Source organism: Maylandia zebra, linkage group LG1 (genome assembly GCF_041146795.1).
Source record: "Maylandia zebra isolate NMK-2024a linkage group LG1, Mzebra_GT3a, whole genome shotgun sequence".
NCBI classification, from domain to species: domain Eukaryota; kingdom Metazoa; phylum Chordata; class Actinopteri; order Cichliformes; family Cichlidae; genus Maylandia; species Maylandia zebra.
This window is the reverse complement of record NC_135167.1, coordinates 23685245-23707718: the sequence shown is the minus strand read 5'-3', so window position 1 is coordinate 23707718 and position 22474 is coordinate 23685245. Positions and strand designations below refer to the sequence as shown.

The window sequence follows — 22474 nt, the reverse complement described above, 5'->3', positions numbered from 1 at the left end:
GAAAGAGGTTAATAAATTAAAAAGAAAGTCTGTATAAAAAACAAGCTAGAGCAGCAGAAGCCTTTACCCTCTAATATCAGCCAGGCTCCAAAAACACTGGATGCTTCACTCACCATTGTCCAAAATGATAACATCCTCTGTTTATCCCTTACTCTCTTTCTGCTTCTCTCAAACTGCTGTGCGACCCTTAAGTTTTGGTGAAACATACACATTCATTATGTACACATTCATGCATTCATTTGTTCTTGAGTCTTTACATTTTAATGCTTCACTTAATAGAAAATACTCCATCTGTTTTTATGCTTTACACTTTTTGGACAAGCAACATAGTGTTTTACAGATTCTCTTATGAGCTTTTGAAAATAGTGTATTGTTAAAGATTTTAAGTGTATATAAAATGTTTCTCATGCATGTTTGAAAACAGTTGCATAATAAATCATGATGTAAGATTAGATGAGAAATACTTTATTTACCTGAGGACTCTGGAAATTCCTGTGTTACCGCAGCCAAAACACTAAACCAGATACATAATGTACTTCCATGTATATAGCACATATAACACATTTAACCATATGTTCATGAAGAACTTTATTCAATACACTTAAGTACAAGCACACCGACAAGGCCACTTTTACCACATTTACCTTTAGTTTTTGTGTACATTTTATTACTAGTACCACTTTTTAACAAAGCAGTATGTGTCAACATACTTTTGGCACTGATAAAACAATATTGATGATTGGCCCCAGCACCGCACATTTCTCTGTACTCCACAAATACATGGACTGTCACGACACTCTCCAGACAACTTTCTTCTTTTGCCTGAACAACAACTTTTTATCCTGCGGGTTTGTATTTCACAGTGTTGCAAAGATGTTGCTCTGTCTGGCAAAATAATCACTATGACAAGCAAGTAGATATCCTGGTGCTAAAAATACATGTGATCGACTATTTCTGAGGTCTGACTGTAGTATTTTATTACATGGCATATCGATCGTGGCTGAAGATGATGTGCCCGCTCAGGTATTCTCAGTCCCAATAAAGTTCACTGATGCTATTTTTGAGGGATTACTTGAGAATATGTGTCAGATATACTTCATACGCCTACTCTCATTTTTTATTCATTAGCCAGGAGGCAGAATTTTTCCATAGACATCAGGTGGAAATGAAACCAGGTGAGGTAATGCAACCTCTTGAACACCTACACAGTGACAAAGGACAGCAATGACAAGGTCAAGTGTTATCGAAGTTATTTTCTCCGATGTAAGATAAAATATGCCATTGATGACAATGTTGTATTTTTCCTACCAGTAATGCATCACTTAATTTACTTAACCATTGGTTTCTATGCACTGTTGTAAATTATTTATTTTCTGTGAATTTTTTTATCACGTTCAGTGTAAAACAAATCAGTAGCTACTGGATTTGATACAAATGAGAGCAGACACTGCCACCTGCAGGACGATAAACACAAGCTGAATATGCTAGAGATCAAATAAATAGGTAACTAAAATCTGAATGAGAATAAAATAAATCTGACAAAGAAAATAACAATTTAAGAATGTAGAAACAAGGTGCAGGAGAGAAAAAAAAGCATTTATTTAATGATACATTAAATTAAATAAAGCAGTATTTGAACAGCTACATATTTTAAATAACCATTTAAATGTTTAAACAGACATGTAAATATAAATTTCATTTTATGAAAATATTTTTGATGAATAGCAGAAAAATAAGAATTCAGTCTAGAACTTTAATAAAACAGCCAAACCTGCCATCTGCTGGACAAATATTGTAGCTAAACTCTAGGGACCATAGATATATGTCGATAAATATACGACAGCAAAACAAATCGGCTCTGTATTCTAAAATGTTACTGGACTTCTCCAAGTATGGTGGTTATCACGTTTATGTATTGCTGTACTATATTTTCAGTCTGGTAGTAATACATACTGAAACATATATTACAGTTTTCTGACATTAAGTCCTTCTCCTTACAAAATATTTGCTAATACATTGATTCTTAACATTTTAACATTATAGTATTTAACATTTTGTATTTTTAGTTGTTCAAAGCAGTGTATTCTTAGACATCTTCAACACAGGTGGTAAATATTTAACCAATCACAGCCCAGATTTCCCACTGCTCTTCAACCTAGCTACTAATTACCTTGAACTCTTGCCTCTTCTAATCAATGATAGAGTTTAAACATTTGCTTTAATTACTCCACCTAATTCTGGATAACAGGTAAAAGGTTACAGTCACGCAACTGTTACAGCAACTCAAATGGTGAACACGAACACAGATTTTAGGTGAAAACTCTATAACTTTTTTCCCCCTGTTGCTGGTTCATAGATGTAATAATAATAATAATAATAATAATAATAATAATAATAATAATAATAATACATCCTGCACAATAATAACCATCGTGTGATGCTGCCGACAGAATTAATAATGATCTGATCATCACAGAACGCTTCAAAGATTTTAAATAGGGCCTTGTTTGGACTCCTGAAGTTTAATAAGACCTTAACATTTACCATGTTTTGGGATTAATAGCATTTGTGGACTGTAAACAGCCTGACTTTCATGCACTCAATTATGGTCCACGGAGCAGTTGAGATAAAAGCATCACTGGCCCTACTGGAAGGAATCTATAGCCACAAGGACTGGGAATCCAGGCTGGATTAACAAGGAATCAATGGCAATCAGTACGGGGGGTTTAGATCTGCAGACAGCAAAGGGATATGGCATTAGTCTGGAAACAGCTACAGACTACAACGATATGGGATTAGCAGGTATATATGATAAAAGGAGTGAAAAGGTTTTGTGCTTGTTGTTGTGCCCTCTTGTTTTCCTTAATCGTTGGTTCAAGTATTGGTGCAACCTATTAAACTTACAGTTTGTGATTGTGATAATGATAATAATGACTGTAAATGCTGGTTTTATTCTACTTCCTAGTAAACTTAACAAAATCCTTTTTTTTGGCCCCTAAAATAATTCCCTCTACTGCCATTAAAGTTTCACATGGGTGGGGGGTACACCACCAGGGATGACAATTATTGCAACGTTTTACTTCTGTTTTACCTACAATCACAAACCCTTCAAGATAAGCTATCGTGAGGTGAAAGTATTCTCGTGTTATTGCAGTTACTGTTGTCTAAAAACAGCGTTGGTTATTTATGACTTCAGACCTCCAGAGGTCATATTAATTGGAGGAACGCACTCTCCTCCCTTTGATAGGCTGGGGAGGCCTGAAGTTGTTTTCCATCCGCATCTTCTGATCGTCGTCCTCTTCGGTGAACAGAAGCATTCTGAACATCCCCAGCTGCATTCAGAGGGACAGAAACATGAACTCTGGAAAAGACATTCATTTCCTGCACAACCCTTCCTCCATATTAGATGCTATAATAAGACAAATATGCAGAGTATAACTTAACAAATCCCATGAAAGGTCCAATAATCAACAACATATGCTCATCTCTAAAGCAAACCTGGCTTCCCATCTCCAAGCACACTTATACTGTAGTCATAATTCAAAAACAGATTTCTGTAAACAATTGCCTACAGCATTTGGGCAGTTTTCTGCAATAATTACTCAAACAGCAGCAGGTTTAGCAAATTTTTTTAGAGGCAGTTTGATGCTGCACTGACAGCAGAACACACATAGGATCAGCTTAGATCAATTTAGAACTTTCTAATGACCTTCTAGTGTTTCTCACTGCAAAGCTGTGGCTCACTGATGAGTTTTAATACAGCTCCATGGCACAGATAAAACAGCTTCCTAAACTTACAAGTACCCACAAAACCAAGTTAGAGTTTGGCACTTCCTCTCTAACTCTGTGTCTACCATTATGTAGGGAAATGAAAAACAGTAATTCCTACAGGAGTAATTCCTTATTATATAAAGGCTTTTCCCTGCTGGGTCTCCATGTAAGCAGTTTTCAATTAAATCCCTGTACCCATCCAGTCACCCATCAGGATAATCAGCTGGAGGGGATCAAAGGCTTGAGGAATGGAGTTATAGTCTGTGGGGCCAGTTGCCTGTCTTACATTCACCCCAAGCAATGCTACAGATATGGGTTTATAGATAGTTCATGACCAACACCCACAGTGCCTCCACCAATAAAACCTCTGGTTCCTCATGTACAATTATAGATTTGCAAAACAGGCAACTAGAGAAAATAAAGGGAAAAAAAAATCAACAAATTAATAGAATAATCCTGAGACTGGCCAGCAGTGGCTACAAGAGACTCACAGGGGGACCTGGAAGGCGTGTGCAGGCATCCAGTTAGTTAATTTTGACATCCTGCAGTTATCAGACCTTAACTTTCTGATTAAATTCTGTGCTAAGAGGCGTGGATAAAAAAAAAAAAAAGATATTTATGAACTGTGGTTTGAAAACAAAGGAAACCTTGACTGGTGCAAAGATGGCAGCACATATGGACGTATGCAGCGGCACAGCGCTCCCAACTATTGTGCACCTTTTATGTTTTTACACCTTTTCATTGAGTCTTCCTGCAATCTACTGATCACTTTCATTCTTCAGGAACTAACAGACATCTGTCTCAGCTTTGAACCTGGACTTTACTTCGGATTGGACCAACAGTATCCCACCTGAGATTGCAAGACCACTGTGTCCTCTGTGGTTTACTGTCGGGAACAGCAAGCAATGCAGACGGCACAGGGAGAGGAAACGCAAGAGAAAAGTAGGGATGGAGCGCTTGCTATCGCTCCAGCTGCGAAAACAACACAAATCACCCCTTCCATCCTCTTCATTACCAATGCCAGATTTACTACAACCACTTTGTCCGGAGGTGTTGTCTGCTGACTGTAAGTCCTGGCTTCATCCAAACATCCACTGCCTCATTGGAGTTACCAGGTCAGACCCTACACCGCCAGGACCGCAAAACAAAGACTCTGATAAGGCTCTGTGCTTATGTGCTAGACCACCCCTCCCCCTAAAGGCTATTTTTTTCTTTCTATACACTCCCTGGAGACCAGTGGAGCATAGCCAACCATAATACAGACGAAGACTCGTGGCTGTCACAACTGAGTGATCAACTGGCGCTTCAATGCCTCAAGCTATACTGGCTTACAGATGAATGTAGGTCACAATTTCTGACAGTTTCACGGTTCTGTTTAATACGTTCATTTTTTAACTAAACGCTATGAAAAAACGATCACACCTGATATTCTTCTTCTGAAGCAACGATTGTAGATCTTCTACTTTAGTAAAACAGAGCTTTTGCCAGAGTCATTACCCACTGCTGAGTACTACTTAATGATGTCTCTGAGTGGCTGTATAACAGAACGTGGAATAATCATTATCTATTACAGATAAGATTATTGGTGGAGTATAGACTCATTTACTGTTAATGATTCATCCCCAACACAATCATGTCATGACAATATAGCCACACTTCTCCGTCTCCATTTTGTAGAACAGAAAACGTTTCTAATGCAAAACAAAAGCACTGCCTAAGTTAGAAACTGGGTGTGTAAAGTGGTCACAATTGCAGCACTCACCTGCTTTTCAGACACTTCGATTGGCTCCTTCAGGATGATCCAGATAACACTCTCGTGTAGCGGAGGTGTGGTTAGAGAGCCGAGGTAGGTCCAGTAGTGAAGACTGCTGGGAAGCAGGCAGTTGGGGTTGAAACCTTTGAAATCTGTGATACTGCCCTGAAACATAAAGACAATATAGCTGCAACACTGCAAAAATGCAACTCACAGACCATTCTTTTTTTTATATATGCAATAAAATAAGTCAACAATCACAGCTAGGCTACTCACTTTATACTTCACCATGTACAGAACATCCGTTATCATGTGGAGCCATCTGTGGTCATCACCTGTCTTACATAACAGATAGATATATTTTTACACACACATGCATGCGCCACGTTTCTCACATATTATTAACTTCCACTAAGATGGTTTCATACTATCATTATCGGGCATGAGGACAGAAGATGGGATTGAGAGAAATGTCTTACTTCTAAAAAGATACCAAGAACGGCAAGACCATCGGGCGCAGTTGATGCCTCTCCATACGTTTTGTACTTGACAGCATTCCAGTGAACTAAATGAAGCTACAAGCGAGGAAACAAAACGAATAAGAAAAATAAGGTAAATAAATGAAGTCATGCATACCACATTGCAGCCCTTTCTGTGTGCTATGAAATAAGAGAATATCAGTATCTTTTTATGAGTATAAATATCTTTTTATAGCAAAGTCTGCACCACCACCTGTTACCATATACATTTTTACCAGTACACACACCCTATTATAATTATATAAGTTTTCTTAACCTGCATTTGGCCATCAGATACTGAGATAAAGGATTTAAACTCAACAGAAACCTACCTCAGATGCAAAGCCTTCTCCTGAAACAGTGTGTTCAGAGCCTCCATGTCCTTTTCCACCCCAGTGGAAATGAAATTGTTTCAGTCTGTAGGGGTTATCGAGTGGGCCTCCCTTGATCACTGTGGGAGATACAGAGAGATGTACTGTAGAGGTAAACAAAAAAAAAAAGTGTTGGTGTTTCCGTGCAAGCACTTCCCCATACCTTTTGTTGTTTGATTTCTCTTCGCAGGTCTCTGCCTCACAAAATTTAGAGCCCTAAAATGTTCTTCTTTGCATGCTCTTTTCAGGAGTCGCTACAGCAGAGGCTCTGCTTCTCTCTGCTCTACTTACATCTTGTCTCCTCTTTTACGACATTCATGAACCACCTCTAAGGTCTCTTCCTCCTGCCTGGCAGTCCCATATTCAACATCTTTGGTCCAATAGAACCACTATCCCTCCTCTTAACATGCCCAAACCATCTCAGTCTTCCTTTAACTTGGTCTCCAAAATGCTCAACCTGAGCTTTCCTTCTGATGTACTCATTTCTGATTCTCATATGGTATAATCTCAGTGAAAATCTTAACATCTTCCATACTTCCACCTCCAGCTCTGAGTCCTGTTTTTTGTCACCAAAGATCACAATGTAATCTGTGAACTGTGCAAATATCACAGTTCACAGAGACTCCTGTCTGACCTCATCTGTCAACCTGTCATCAGTGTAGAAAACAAGAAGGGGTTTGGAGACAATCCATGATGTGATCTCACATCTACCTTGAATCCATCTGTGACTCCTAGCAGACGCCTCACCGCTGCCTTGTTGTCCTCATACATGTTCTATGCTTTCTCTAGAACCATGAAGACTTAGTTCAGCTCCATCTAACCTTCTCTATGTCACTCCATAGTGCCCTAAAATGACTTGTTGCATGCATAAATAAAAATAAAAGTGAATTTGAATATCTGCGAAGGCATTAGAAAATGTCATTTCATGAGAACACATCACAAACTATCCTTTGTGTAGCATCACACGAACGTCTGACATCATTAGTCAACACCCAGGAGTAGGGATGGGTATCGTTTAGGTTTTAACCGATACCAGTACCAAACCGGTACTTTTGAAACGGTGCCGGTGCTTAAACGGTGCTCGAACCGGTGCTTAAAGAATGAAGAACACAAACTTTGTCCAAAAACCTCTCATGTTTAGCTGTTTTTTTGTAAAAAGGCAATAATGTCAGCCTTTTCTGCAGCTATAGGGGATTTATGGTATCACTGTTGACTGGAAGCAGTGCTTAATCAATGGGGGAAAAAACCACCAACTTTGTCCAAAAACCTCTCATGTTTAACTGTTTCCCACTTTTTCTTTGGTCATTTTAGCCTTTTTGGCCAGGGTGAAGGGAGTATCTGTCATCAAACAAGAAGACAGCCGCATGTAGCTATGATGATGTTTGCTAGTTCACCTTACGTGCATTCATTTAATAACGTGGTTAGCCTACTCAATGTAAATTACACACGAACAACATTAAGCTACTCACGCAGAGAAGAACGGCTGCTGCTGCCATCATCATCCGTCATCATTTCTGCTACACTGGCAGGGCTAGGGGCCAGGACTCTCCTCTTCGGGTTCTTGGGGGATGTTGCAAACTCCAGGACCGATAACAGGCAGTAGATGTGCTCGGTGTGAGGTCTCGCAGCAAGCTATCAAATACGGTGCATTTCTCTGCTTTTAAAAAAACACTATGTGTCGCCAGGTGTTTCATCAGATTCGAGGTGTTACCTCCTTTGCACAGCATCACCTTAAAGCACTTGTTGCAGGCTGCTGAGTTTGCATCTTTTGCTGTGAAGTACAGCCATACTTTTGACCGCTTCGCCTTGGGCGTTTCCATCTGTAGCTCTACTCTAAAAGAACGTACGCACCTGGGCCCGCCTACTACGCTTGCAAAGGTTAAATGATTGGCTGGAATCCAAAGCGTATGACATCTCAGGAAAAAAAAAGCACCAAAATAAAGCACCGAGATGTGCGCTGCTTTTCGGTCTCCATCATGGCACCGGATACCGGTACCCATCCCTACCCAGGAGGTTTCAAATCATCGAATTTTGCAGTCAAAGCTGATATAGAAGCAAAGTCTCCAATGTCACGTTTCACAGACCTCTGTGGGCACCAGCTTAAGCTTCAGATGCAAATTGCCAGTCTCATGCAAAATCAAGATTAGGATATTTTGAACTTGTTTTTCAGTTTTAACAAGGGTAAATAGTAACTTTAATCTATGCCACGATGAGAACAGGAGACCCTGCAGACTGCTTTGTGGCTGTGGTATGCATTGCTGGATGTGGACTTTTTCCACTGTTATGATGATTGTTATTCATTGTGATGCTGCTGACATCGTTGTGACAAAAAGGATCAGATGATTCAAGGTCACATTAGCTGTGTAGGAGTGGCACAAAATGTGAAACAATGATCAACAATATGATATTAATGTTAATAATATGTAGATATCATTTTACACCATCTACATTGTAGTGATAAATATGTATAAATGAATAATGTGCAGAGTCAGGTAGCAATGTTGTAAATCCTGACCTTCGTAACGCTACTGTTAATATCTGTCTGAGGAAAGAAGAGCATAAACCACCTGCACTTATGAATCATGTTAGCTATTATAATTCTGTTTTATTATAACAACTTTAACAGTGTGCACCTGTCTCAGTATAACTGTTTTTGGCATTCCCAAAATGTTGATTCTGTTCACCTGGATGTGGCGTTTTCAGTGCGACAAAAGTTTTGTCACTCATCCAAGTGAGTTCTGAGGAAGACGTGTAATGGCAAACAAACAACGGGTTTAGAGGATTTGTGCAGAACATTTGAAATACAGAGAAATCGTGCTAAGGTTGTAGTTGATGGCAGTTTTTTTGAGGGTGTTTTATTTCATCGTTATTATCGATATTTCAGCAAACAGCCATTTGGCTGTTTTGTGATAACCGTCAGAGCAAAACAGCCTACTTTTCCGAGCTTATCATTCATGCTAATGTCTGGCTGGTTAACACAGATCCACCCAGTGATAAAGACAAATATTGTCATCATAACCACTGAGATCATCCAACATCATTATATTTCTTGTCCAGCAGACAGACAGTCATGCAGATAAGTGCTGCTTACGCTTTCCTGCAGCATAATAAGAGGCTTATTTGCAAACTGTGATAATAATCAGCTTTACACGTGGTTTTGCTTTCGAGAAATCAAGGGAAGGATTACTGGAAGTAAACTTTTAGCACAGATTTCCCCCTCATGTAACTGGCAGCAGATGTCAGACTGAAGATCAAGTTTGTCTTCGGCTGCTATTATAGTTGCACGGCAGTTATATAAACTTCTAAAACAGATATGGGCATGTTTGTAACACATATAATACATATATAACACATATAATATAACTACAACAGGTAAAGTGGAACGAGAATATCATTGAAGTGAATTTAAAACAAACAAACAAACAAAACAAAACAAAAGCACTATTTTCTCACCTGAACGATCATCTGAGTCATTGAACTCCACAACTACGGAGTGTCCATTGTTGGAGATGTTAATGGAGGTGCAGTGGTCATAATTTGTCATTATAGGGCCTAGATCGCGGTCATGTGAGGCCTCATTGGGGACGATATCAATTGGTGATTGCCGGTTCCCCTCCGCAACAGGGTAGTTTTTATACCATGAAGAGGGACCTATGGGAGAAACAAATATAATCAAAAACAAACACATTTACAACACACACAATTCTGCAACTACAATGATCTGCACCAGATCTGTTAGTGTGTCACCTAACAATAAACCTGCAACTAAACTAATGAAGCTTTCTCCCTCCAGGCCACAACTAAAGGCTGGTGGCATAATCTAAAACTTTGGTCCTAAACAGGTATCGGGGAATTCAGATAGACTTTCTCAATAACATTAAGGCAATGTAGCACAGCACAGAATAAGTCTGCTTAAGAACATTAGACAGAGCAAAATTAAAAATATTACACTCTCTGTAACTCAGGGCAAATTCGACTGGACTGTCAGGTTGAGGTGAAACCGTTTATCCCATTAAGCGTAGGGCTAATCGGGATTTAAAGGCTGTCTTTAACGTCTGAGTAAAACACGAAGCACCGCAAACAGGCCGTTTATTCCAGTTAAATTGCTAATTGCCTCCACGCAGGAAAACAGTGCCTGGAGCTTGCAGGTTGGAACATCTCACCGTCCTCCTTCCCGTATCCCCAGTGATGTCCCGTCATTGTCCCTGTCTGCAGGTTCCAGTCGGACCAAGCGGCACTTCGTTGCGCACGTGAAGGACAGGTAGGGACATCAGCGGGTACAGCTGTTCAACAAGTTTACTGGCAATGGGGAAGGTACCTCTTTTTGCCACGCCCACACGTGTGGGCGCGCGCACGACCATTGAACGCTAAAATAGACACCTCGTTGAAAAAAAGAAAAATAAGCGAAATCAAGAATGTGATCTACTAAAAGGTGCCCTTTGAGAAATCTTCCTCGCACTGCTTCCATGATGTAGACATGCCAAATCAATATTATTTAGTTTGTGCAATATTTTTTTTGTTAATTGCTGCTGCTTGTAGGTTTGGGATCTTTATTAAATTTAAAAAAAAAATTGTCAAATTCTTAATTAGATGTATTATTATTCATCCGAAACCTTGGCCCCGTAGAAGTTTAATGTCACATTTGAGTATTTTACTAACATACAGATGTACTGTAATCCCCCTTTTTTCTTTAGGTATTTCTTTCTGCTTCAGCTTTATACTCTAAGCTATATACTATATTTTGTAATAATCTATTATATAGAAGAATACTTTATACTCCATACCACTTATTTTAAAGCTTTAGTTACTTTTTTTTTTTAATTGTTATAGATCCCAGGAAGACCCAAGCAATTACAATCATAAACACCTGCAGTGATATAATCTGTATGATTCTTACAGAAGCCATTTTATATGAGTGAGGTATTAGGTATTGAAAATATATTTTGATTTTTACACAGGTTGCACTAATAATAAGTTTACTTAAGTTAAAAGACTAAAAGACTATTTAACTGTGCAAATAATTATGTTTAAACTCCTCTGTAGCATTACTTTTCAGGTAATAAAACTAACTGTTTTTTGTGAGTAACATCATCTCTAAACCATTCATCACAGCAAATCTCACTGCCATCTTGTAATCCTTCATTTTCACTCTTTCTGCTATCCTTCTGTCATAAATCACCCCAACACTCGTCTCCAGCCACTCCACCCAGCCTGCGCTCTCTTCTTCACCTCTCTTGTGCACTTGTTTGGTACCTTGGTTGACCCCGGGTATTTAAACTCTGGGTATTTAAACTCATGTAACTTCACTACTCTTTACATATGCAAAGTCTCCCTCTCATTCACACACACACACATGTATTCGGTCTTGCTTCTACTGAGTTTAATTCCTCTTCTCTCCACACCTCTACCTCTCCAGGCTCTCATCCACCATCTCCCTGCTCTCACCACAGATCACAATGTCATCTGAAAACAGCATAGTCCACAGAGACTCCTGCCTGACCTCATCTGTCAACCTGCTCATCACCATAGTAAACAAAAAGGGCTTCAGAGGTGTAATGTGTCATCTGTAACTACTACATTTAAACAGACAAATTCATTAAAATCCCTGATAGCTAACCGAAATCAAAGGGGAAAAAACAAAACAGAAAATAGTGAGAAGAAAGATAAAAAGATAAAAGGCGGTCTGCTGAATATGCACAATATAAATATACAAATATAAAAGTGAATAAAATTCAGATTTGGAATCATTAAATGTGTTATTTCTAACACAATATTAATTATAACGCTGTTGATCTGTGTCGAAAGTGCAAGAGCGGATTTTCGAGCGGGCACTTTTGTGTCGAATCTGGCGCTGAGGAAGTCAATTTACGTTCGTTAACGTCACTCAACACATAGCTATCATGGCATCCACCAAAGCCTCGAAAGAGCAAAAATACGACCGGCAGCTCAGGTTAGTTTAAACAGCAGCGTAGTTTTCACAAAGAAATAATATCCCTCTCGCTAAGCGTGTGAAAACATGAGAGGTCACAGCAGCAACGCTGTTGGGGCAAAAGTGCTGAAGCTAGCTAGCGTTAGCTTGCTATGAGAGTTGCAGTTGAAATAAGCACCGGCGAGCTAATGCATTAGTAAGCCGTAAGAGTGATGTGACTGATGTGATGTTATGCTCTTTGTTTCTGTGAGGGCTCAGGTGTCACCCTGTTTGAACGTATTTATGAACAGCTCTTGATGGGCAGGGGCTGTCGATGAGGGTGAATCTTTCTTACCAGCAGCCGAGTCATTCTGGGAAAAGTAGCTCACTGTGTTTGTATAGCAAGTGATGATAAATGGCAACAAATGTCCGTGTTGTGCTGTGTGCTTTCAGGCTGTGGGGTGACCACGGCCAGGAAACACTGGAAAATGCACACGTGTGTCTCATCAACGCCACGGCGACGGGAACGGAGATACTGAAGAACCTCGTACTTCCAGGTGAACAGATTTTCCTCAGTGTTAGTGACCTTGCTGCAGGTGATGGTGAAAACATCTGACTGAATGAATTGTTCTGTGTGTCAGGTATTGGAGCATTCACTATAGTAGATGGGCACACAGTCACAGGTGAAGATGTTGGAAACAAGTAAGTGGTCATGTTTAGCTTAAAAGTATTTTTATTCTATCAGTTTTACTTGCCTGCTTGCAGCTGACCTCTCCTTTTGCAGCTTTTTCCTCAGCAAAGACAGCATAGGAAAGGTATGCGTTGCTGGCAGTTTCCATTTTCTCCCAACCTTCTCTTTTGTTCTTTTGTTGAAGTAAGCAGTGTATTTCCATATTTGTTTGAGTTCTTATCGTACTTTTTGTGCTGCAGAACAGGGCACAGGCTGCCACCGAACTGCTGCAAGAGCTGAACAGTGATGTCTCTGGAAACTTTGTCGAGGAGGTTGGTGTTGCTTCCCTTCCAAGGCAGTCTTGGCTGTCTGTAATCACGTGTACTGTCTGTAATCACATGGCAGCATGATTACACACACAAAAAAAACTACCAAAATGAATTTCATGTAACTTATCACTAGGGCTGTATCCAGCTATTTTTATTTAAATGTGTTGCACAGCTATTTTGTTTTCAGCTAAAGATCATGAGATCATAACAAGATTTACCAACTTGGTCAATGTCTGAGCAATAGTTAAGTGTATGGTGAAATTATCTGACAACATGCCACATTAACTTTTCCAGCTGTTTTCAAAACCTTAATAATGTTTCAGTAGAAATTTTAAGCATCCGCAGTGTTTGTGATGTTGAAATGAAGATCTTTCTCCACCATTACACCAAGACAAATTCCACAAACTTGACAATAAACCTAACTCTGATTCAGATGAATGAAACATATGGTTTGTGAATTTATGACTTTTGCCACTCTGAAGCCTCTTGTAATTTCTGTCACACCTGCAGGGTCCAGATAAGCTTTTGGACAACGATTCAGAATTTTTCCACAGGTTTACCATAGTCATTGGTGTCCAGCTACCAGAAAGGTATGAGATCATCTTAATCCTTGCATTCATTTACAGTGCTGTGCTAAAATCTTGACCCACCTGTCATTTCTTTATACTGTGCTGGGAAAATAGAAAATTGGTGCAGTGTTTTGAGACAATGTACAAACATACACAGAAATGCAATGTATAAGGAAAAAACAGTTTGTGCAATTCTAACAAGCTTGAAACTCAACATTTGGTATGACCACCTTTATTCTTTAACACAGCCTGAACTTTCTTAAGTAAGCTTTCTTGTCATTTCTTTAAGTAGTTGAGGAATAGTTCTCCAGGCTTCTTGAAGCACATTAAAAAAATTTCATGGTGATGAAGAGCTTTGAATGATGAAGATGATCCCACACTGCTTCAATAATGAGGTCGGGGCTCGGGGTAAGCCAGTCCCCAACTGATAGTGTTTCATTGTGTGTTTTGCTTTTACTACAGTTCAGTGTGTTTGGGATCATTGTCACACTGAAATATGAGGAACGGAAGCTGATGCTAATTTTCCCTATTTCCTAAGGATATGACTTTCAGATACTGTTTATCTGCTGTCACAGTCACTTCTTGCCTTCTTCCACCTGGACATATTCGGCACTTTTCAAGGACTCTTAGGCACTTTTGAAGTCACTTTGGTGGTTCAAAAACATTTTTTTATGTTGGTCAAACTGTGTACTCTTTGGCATTTCATAGGTCCAACTACAATGATTTGGAAATTGTTTAAGAAAGATACAAGAAAGTCTGATTCCTTGGAAGAAGAATGATTCAAGCCTTTTCCACTGTACTGTAATACTGTAAAAAAGAGCTGATGAAGAAAACTACGGCAGGCCATAAGTCATTTATTCTTAGAGAACGTTCATACATATCTATTGCAAGATTTTCCAATCAAATTAAACATCATTGTCGGGCTGCTTTTAACATATGCTTTTTCCTTTTATGTAAAATGTTAAGTCTTTTTGCAGAAAGTTTCAGGACTGACTTAATTTTCTTGCTGGTTTTATTTTCTGTCCAAATATCTTTTCAATCCAACAGCACGTGTTTGAGGCTCGGCTCAGTTCTTTGCAGTGCCTCTGTACCTTTCCTAGTCTGTAAGACCTACGGCCTCATTGGCTACATGAGACTGGTGGTGCAGGAGCATACAGGTAAGTTGCTCTTAGCAGCAGTTTTCTTCTTTAAATCCTTTTTATAGTCTTGGCATTCTACAGTTGGTATGTCTAACCCAATAAGTTCACTTTTCATGAACAGTGAACTTGGTAGGAACATAGCCTATTTATGTATTAATATTTCACAAGTTACACAGTATATTTAAGAGTACTGACATGACACTAATATTGAATTTTTCTGCATCTCTCTTCAGTGATTGAATCTCACCCAGACAATGCCTTGGAGGATCTAAGGTTGGACCAACCCTATGCTGAATTTCAGAACCACATTAAGTCATATGATCTTGACAGCATGGAGAAGAAGGTATGCGTTTCATTTGTGCATGCACATTATTCAAATGATGCCAGGGTTACACATCCAATCATCTTCCTTTCTGTTCTTTATTTAATCCGTAGGATCACAGTCACACACCGTGGATAATCATTGTTGCTAAATACCTGGAGAAATGGCTCAGTGAGGTGCAGTATTACATTTTTCTTTTGCTTCTCTAGTGCCAAAATGTCTGACAGCTTCTTTAGCATTTCTGTTGCTGTGCAGAAGAATATAATTCTGCTTTTGCTGTTTGTCATTGTAGCATAATGGTCAGCCACCAAAAAACTACAAGGAGAAGGAGGCCTTCAGACAGCTCATTCGGGAAGGTACTTGTGGACCTGTGAAGATAATTGTGGACTTTTTCTCTTCATTTTATGTATACTATTTCTTTTTTCTTTTTTTTCAGGGATCAGGAAGAATGAGAATGGTGTCCCAGAGGATGAGGAAAACTTTGAGGAAGCTATTAAGAATGTCAATACTGCTTTAAATCCTACCAAGGTGACAAAATTTAAAAGCTCTTGGCTTCCTTAAGAGCTATCTTGTGTCCCACACAGCATATCTCACTTTTAACCCCCAACCCTCCATAGTTTAGTCTATTAAGACTTGTGAAATCTCTTGCTTCTGCAGATTCCTAGCGCTGTTGAAGACGTCTTCAATAGTGAGCAGTGTAAAAACATCACAGCACAGGTTGTAATTTTTGCCCAATCTTTCCTATAAAAAAAATACATATTTTAAGTTGTTTGCTTTTAATCTGTGAAGTATTTCTTGAATGTGTTTGTTTAGAGTCCATCCTTCTGGGTGATGCTGCGAGCTGTCAAAGAATTTGTTCACAACGAGGGAAATGGAAGCCTACCCGTACGAGGAACCATACCTGACATGATTGCAGATTCTCAGAAGTTTATCAACCTTCAAAATGTGTAAGTGGGGAAATATGTGGGTGCTCACTGTTTAATTAAACAAGAGCAACAGAGGTCAACTCAACAGTTCTGCATTTATTGATACATACTTGCCATTTGTGGGTGGTTTGACTTCTTATTTGTGTTTTATTACAGTTACAGGGAAAAGGCCATGCAGGATGCAGCAGCTGTTTCTAAACATGTAGAATCTCTGTTACAGTCTGTTGGAAAGGTATGGCGCAAAGCTGTAGAGTCAGTATAAAGCTTATATTTCTAAATTTAATGCATAATTAAGAACTGTGGACTCAGTAGCTGTTTTAAAAAAAAAAAAAAAAAAACGACTCAAAACTCACCTTTTTAAAACTGCTTTTGGTTAAGTTTTTGCCTGTTTTATTTTCTCTTTTTTAACCCTTTTTATGACTTGTAATCTTACGTGCAGCACTTTGTGATTCTGTCTTGAAAGGTGCTATATAAATAAAAATGTAATTTAATAATGAAATTAACATCTAGTGTGCTGAAAACAGTGCAGCAATCAGACTAGTGTGCTAGTCTGGAGAAGTATATGGTACAGTTTTTTAAAAAGTCATATCACAGCACATGTTTATCACAGGTACATTTGTAGATCCTTCATCTCCATCCAAATAAGTTTAATTCATCAGCAAAGCCAAGAGTGATGAAGTTAATGCTTTTTCTACTAGAACCTAATATCTCCATCATGTGTCTTTTCTCTTTAGTCGGGCAGGGAGTCATGATATGATTGAGCTATAGAATTCTATAGAGTTTGCCCTCACATGCTCAGTATGGCAGTTTCACCATTTAATTTGACTAAAAACTGGATTCCTACAGTACTTAATTCTGCTTACGTTTTTTCCACTAGCCAGCAGAAAGCATTCCTGAGAAGGACATCAAACTGTTCTGTAAGCACTATGTTCTTTTATCAACGACCATTCACTCTGTGTGTGCGTGCGTGTGCGCGTGCGTGCGTGTCAAGAGGGATAAATACTGTGTGTTTTTGAGGGGGCCCAGTTTTTATTGCTGTTCAGCTGGGACCCGTTTAATTGTGTTGTGTAAAACCTGGAAGTTGGTTATAATTGATGAACTTCAAATAACATGGCTTTCAGATATGACTATTAATGGTAATTTAATTATTATTGATTTTACTAATGCCCTCCAGTGAGCTTTATTAACATCATATGACATTAACATATGTGAAACAAAGCTGCACAGTGCCATACATTCATTTGTAAAAATGAAAGTCTGTCATGTGTTGCTTTACTGATATTTTCTCTGATATATATTTTCTATATATCAGAGTCTCTATTTCCTCTGAGCCTGGCCATTTTCAGCACGTTATTCTGTTACTTTTTCCTCTCATTGGAAGTGAACCGTGATATGATCTCTTTGTGACACCTGCTTCATGTGAGGCTAATCATTTCCTAACTGTAGATATTTGTGTTTAGGTAAGAATGCATCCTTTCTGCGGGTGGTGCGCTGCAGGTCTCTGGCTGAAGAATATAGTGTGGATACAGTAAACAAAGATGAAATCAGTAAGTTGGGGATTCATTTTCTCTTAGAGTAAACTCTTTTATGTTGGAGTCACGTCATGTTCTTGTTGCAACAAAGCCTACTTTTGTATTAACATCAGCTGTCTCCCCACAGCCTCCTGCATGGACAGTCCGGATAGTGAGATGGTCTTCTACCTCATGCTTCGAGCTGTTGATCGTTTCTATCAGCAGCACTCTCGCTACCCAGGTATGAAGTGCTTTAAGCTTTCCTCAACGAGGAAAGGTATATTGATCAAGCTTTGGATATGTAAATACATACTAATGTGGCCACTGACCATTAAGAAAAGAATAGCTGCTGCAACATTAAGAATCTCATCCAGTTTGTATACAGTCAGGATCTAAGCTATAGTCTTAAAAAGAGGGGGGGGGAGGCTTGCAGGGTTTATCGAGAATACTTCTCGTCTTTTGTTAAACCATGCTTTCACCAGGTTGGACAATTCTTTTGCCTTCAGAAATGTCTTCATTCTTCATGGCACAGATTCAAAATGGTGCTGGAAACATTCCTCAGATATTTTTGATCATATTGACATGATGGCCCAGAGTGTGCCAAAGAAAATATCCCCCACATCCTTACACTACCACCACTAGTCTGAACTGTTGAAACGGGGCAGAATGGATTCATGCTAGCATGTTGTTTGCTAGATTCAAAATTTGGTGCGATCAAATGGTGCAAGAGAAGTCAAGATTCATCAGACCAGGAAACATGTTAGAACCACTTCAGTTGTCCCCGGTTGGAGAGCCCGTGTGAAGCTGACAGGAGTGGCACCTGCTGTGGTTTCTGCTGCTGTAGCCAATCTGCTGCAAGCATTGAAGTTTTGTGTATTCAGAAATGCTTCTCTGCATACCTCGGTTGCAACTAATGGTTATTTGAGTTACCATTGCCTTTCTATTAGCTTTAAGCCGTCTGGCCATTCTCCTCAGACTTCTCACATCAGCAGCCTACTGCCCACTGAATATTTCTTTTTTTAAAACCATTATTTGTAACCCTCTATGATGATTGTGCAGGAAAATCCAAGTAGATCAGCAGCTGACACACCCTTTTAAAGTTAAAGCCCCTTTGTTTTTCCCCATTCTGATGCTCAGTTTGGACTTCAGCAATTCACTTTGACCATATCTACAGTGGGGCAAAAAAGTATTTAGTCAGCCACCGATTGTGCAAGTTCCCCCACTTAAAATGATGACAGAGGTCAGTAATTTGCACCAGAGGTACACTTCAACTGTGAGAGACAGAATGTGAAAAAAAAATCCATGAATCCACATGGTAGGATTTGTAAAGAATTTATTGGTAAATCAGGGTGGAAAATAAGTATTTGGTCACCTCAAACAAGGAAAATCTCTGGCTCTCACAGACCTGTAATGTCTTCTGTAAGAAGCTTTTCTGTCCCCCACTCGTTACCTGTATGAATGGCACCTGTTTGAACTCATCATCTGTATAAAAGACACCTGTCCACAGCCTCAAACAGTCAGACTCCAAACTCCGCCATGGCCAAGACCAAAGAGCTTTCGAAGGACACCAGGAAAAGTATTGTAGACCTGCACCAGACTGGGAAGAGTGAATCTACAATAGGCAAGCAGCTTGGTGTGAAAAAATCAACTGTGGGAGCAATCATCAGAAAATGGAAGACATACAAGACCACTGACAATCTCCCTCGATCTGGGGCTCCACGCAAGATCTCATCCCGTGGGGTCAAAATGATCATGAGAACGGTGAGCAAAGATCCCAGAACCACACGGGGGGACCTGGTGAATGACCTGCAGAGAGCTGGGACCAAAGTAACAAAGGTCACCATCAGTAACACACTACAACGGCAGGGAATCAAATCCCGCAGTGCCAGACGTGTTCCGCTGCTGAAGCCAGTGCATGTCCAGGCCCGTCTGAAGTTTGCCAGAGAGCACATGGATGATACAGCAGAGGATTGGGAGAATGTCATGTGGTCAGATGATACCAAAGTAGAACTTCTTGGTATAAACTCAACTCGTCGTGTTTGGAGGAAGACGAATACTGAGTTGCATCCCAAGAACACCATACCTACTGTGAAGCATGGGGGTGGAAACATCATGCTATGGGGCTGTTTTTCTGCCAAGGGGACAGGACGACTGATCCGTGTTAAGGACAGAATGAATGGGGCCATGTATCGTGAGATTTTGAGCCAAAACCTCCTTCCATCAGTGAGAACTTTGAAGATGAAACGAGGCTGGGTCTTCCAACATGACAATGATCCAAAACACACCGCCCGGGCAACAAAGGAGTGGCTCCGTAAGAAGCATTTGAAAGTCCTGGAGTGGCCTAGCCAGTCTCCAGACCTCAACCCCATAGAAAATCTGTGGTGGGAGTTGAAAGTCCGTGTTGCTCGACGACAGCCCCAAAACATCACTGCTCTCGAGAAGATCTGCATGGAGGAATGGGCCAAAATACCAGCTACTGTGTGTGCAAACCTGGTAAAGACCTATAGTAAACGTTTGACCTCTGTTATTGCCAACAAAGGTTATGTTACAAAGTATTGAGTTGTATTTTTGTTATTGACCAAATACTTATTTTCCACCCTGATTTACCAATAAATTCTTTACAAATCCTACCATGTGGATTCATGGATTTTTTTTTTTCACATTCTGTCTCTCACAGTTGAAGTGTACCTCTGGTGCAAATTACTGACCTCTGTCATCATTTTAAGTGGGGGAACTTGCACAATCGGTGGCTGACTAAATACTTTTTTGCCCCACTGTATATGCTTGAATGCACTGAATTGCTGCCATGTGACTGGTTGGTTAGATATTTGTATTAATGAGCAGTTGAACAGCTGTACCTAACAAAGTGGGCAGTAAGTGCATGCTACAGTCTGATTTTACTTCCTGCTGATGCCAGAATACAGAAACAGAACTGATTTCTTTATTCTCATGTCTTTTCCCCCCTGTGTTTACTCTCTTTAGGCGTTTATAACTACCAGGTGGAGGAAGACATTAGCAAACTGAAGGTCTGTGTGAACAGCCTACTGCAGGAGTACAGCCTCAATGTCAACATCAAAGACGACTATATCCATGAGTTGTAAGTCGAGGCCAAAGCTGGATGTGCTGTTTTGAGTAATTGTTTCAAAAATACATAAGTAAATATTTGCTTTCTGTTTATACATCTGCAGCTGTCGATATGGAGCGGCAGAGCCACACACAGTTTCTGCATTTTTGGGAGGTAAAGTTTTGATTGATTCCTACAGCATTTCTTTGTGAAACAGTGCTGATGAGTAAGATATATCTGTTCAAATCTTTCATTACGTTTTATTTTAGGATCAGCTGCTCAAGAGGCCATAAAGATTATCAGCCACCAGTTTGTGCCATTTAACAACACTTTCCTTTACAATGCAATGTCACAGACGTCAGCCACGTTGAGTTTGTGAGTACGATTACTGAAGCTGCTTACGGAAAAAATGAGAGAAAAATGGCACAAGGATAAACAGGAGTGTAAGAGATCAAACTGTAAAACTGGACATTGGGATTTGATTTTTACAAACATGCATATACTTAAACCTAGAAGTGCTTCTCACTGAGAAGAAGCATTTTAGACTGAACTGTCAGTTCATAGTGTTTCAGCTTCTTCTCAAAGTTCGGGAAATCAAGAGTTCACCCATCACACACTTTCTGTTAAGCGGACCTTTAAGCCAGAAATGAAACTGTCAGATTCCAAACCTCAATGTAGTATTTTCATTTGAAATTCAACATTTATGGATGATGTATTACAGTGTAGTGGCACTTTGTATACATTAGTCACAACTGTCTTATTGTATTTGGAACAAGCTATGTAAAACTTTAGCGTTGAACTGTCTTGTATTGCGATAAAACATTAAACATTTTATTTGATGTGTTTTGGGGGTTTTTGTGTTTTTTTTTTTTTTTGTTTTTTTTTTATCAGTAAACCTAAGTCACATATGGGTTCACTTCTGGAAAACACTTAAAGTGACTTTTTGATTTGTTTTGCAATGATTTCAGTTCTTCATCCTGAATAAATGTTTGATGACTAACATGTGAGCTTCTTGAGGCCTGTAATGTGACCCCTGGAAAGATCCACATGAAACCGCCGTGGTATATTTATGAGGGTTTGTTAACATTATCTTTACTCAACACTAGATGGCACTCCTCTTTTTTTTTTTTTTTACCATTTGTTGGTCATCATGTAGTTGCAAGTTTATTTAACATTCCTACACAGTGACCAGTACCTGGATGCTGACCTTTGGATACAGACTGAGTTTGACTTAATCAGAGGTAGGATGTTAACAAAAAACCTTTAGTGTTAATGATTAACCAGTGTGTTGTTTCTCACCAGCTCTTTTTACCTACTGTGCAGTGTGGAGCACACTGGTCTTTCTTTTGAGAGCGATCTAATATGTAGCACAGCCTTGAGAGGTGGTTATGTGATATAACTGGTGCACAGGGTAAGGTTTGCTTTTTTTCTTTTTCCAGACTTGAGCTGGATGGAAATTTAACCTTAGCAGACCTCTTCTCCTCTCCAAATCTCCCCATGTAGATATCTGTCAGAGACTCTCACTCTCATACCCCCCGTCACCGTCTGTCTGAGAAGGATAGAGCAGGTTGCCAAGAACTACTCTGGCCATTTTCTAAATCAAGAATTTGTCCGTTGCCTCTT

General features: G+C 39.5%; 2 protein-coding genes across 4 annotated transcripts; one reads left to right on the top strand and one right to left on the bottom strand.

Moving 5' to 3' along the window:
• Positions 1–1575: 1575 nt before the first annotated feature.
• ca7 (carbonic anhydrase VII) lies at positions 1576–12699 on the bottom strand. Of its 3 annotated transcripts, none has more exons than XM_076883582.1 (7): positions 12677–12699; positions 9867–10064; positions 6375–6493; positions 6004–6099; positions 5801–5863; positions 5534–5689; positions 1576–3332 (listed from the first exon to the last, which is right to left on the bottom strand). In XM_076883582.1, exons 2-7 carry the CDS (start codon positions 9955–9957, stop codon positions 3213–3215), a joined length of 645 nt encoding a protein of 214 aa, XP_076739697.1. In that variant the 5' UTR covers positions 9958–10064; positions 12677–12699; the 3' UTR covers positions 1576–3212. The 3 variants fall into 3 exon arrangements, with proteins under 3 accessions (XP_076739697.1, XP_004543362.1, XP_076739696.1); XM_004543305.4 differs by lacking the exon at positions 12677–12699 and adding an exon at positions 10577–10732; XM_076883581.1 differs by lacking the exons at positions 1576–3332; positions 12677–12699 and adding exons at positions 3343–4894; positions 10577–10732.
• Positions 12252–21695, top strand: nae1 (nedd8 activating enzyme E1 subunit 1). The gene is made up of 20 exons (XM_004543306.2): positions 12252–12363; positions 12775–12878; positions 12963–13023; positions 13106–13136; positions 13252–13323; positions 13831–13910; positions 14937–15046; positions 15262–15371; positions 15464–15526; positions 15643–15706; positions 15787–15878; positions 16008–16067; positions 16164–16297; positions 16433–16508; positions 17154–17193; positions 17737–17823; positions 17936–18028; positions 20770–20884; positions 20976–21025; positions 21121–21695. Exons 1-20 carry the CDS (start codon positions 12314–12316, stop codon positions 21228–21230), a joined length of 1602 nt encoding a protein of 533 aa, XP_004543363.2. The 5' UTR covers positions 12252–12313; the 3' UTR covers positions 21231–21695.
• The last annotated feature ends 779 nt before the right edge of the window (positions 21696–22474 follow it).

Bases quoted from the DNA above. Each gene is read 5' to 3' on its own strand.
- nae1 (XM_004543306.2), top strand. From the start codon at position 12,314: ATGGCATCCACCAAAGCCTCGAAAGAGCAAAAATACGACCGGCAGCTC. The intron at 13,137-13,251 runs GTATGCGTTGCT...TTTGTGCTGCAG, and splicing joins GCAAAGACAGCATAGGAAAG to AACAGGGCACAGGCTGCCAC. The intron at 21,026-21,120 runs GTAAAGTTTTGA...GTTTTATTTTAG, and splicing joins AGTTTCTGCATTTTTGGGAG to GATCAGCTGCTCAAGAGGCC.
- ca7 (XM_004543305.4), bottom strand. From the start codon at position 10,613: ATGACGGGACATCACTGGGGATACGGGAAGGAGGACG. The intron at 6,494-9,866 runs GTGAGAAAATAG...TATCTCCCACAG, and splicing joins TGACTCAGATGATCGTTCAG to TGATCAAGGGAGGCCCACTC. The intron at 3,333-5,533 runs GTGAGTGCTGCA...CTCTGAATGCAG, and splicing joins TCGAAGTGTCTGAAAAGCAG to CTGGGGATGTTCAGAATGCT.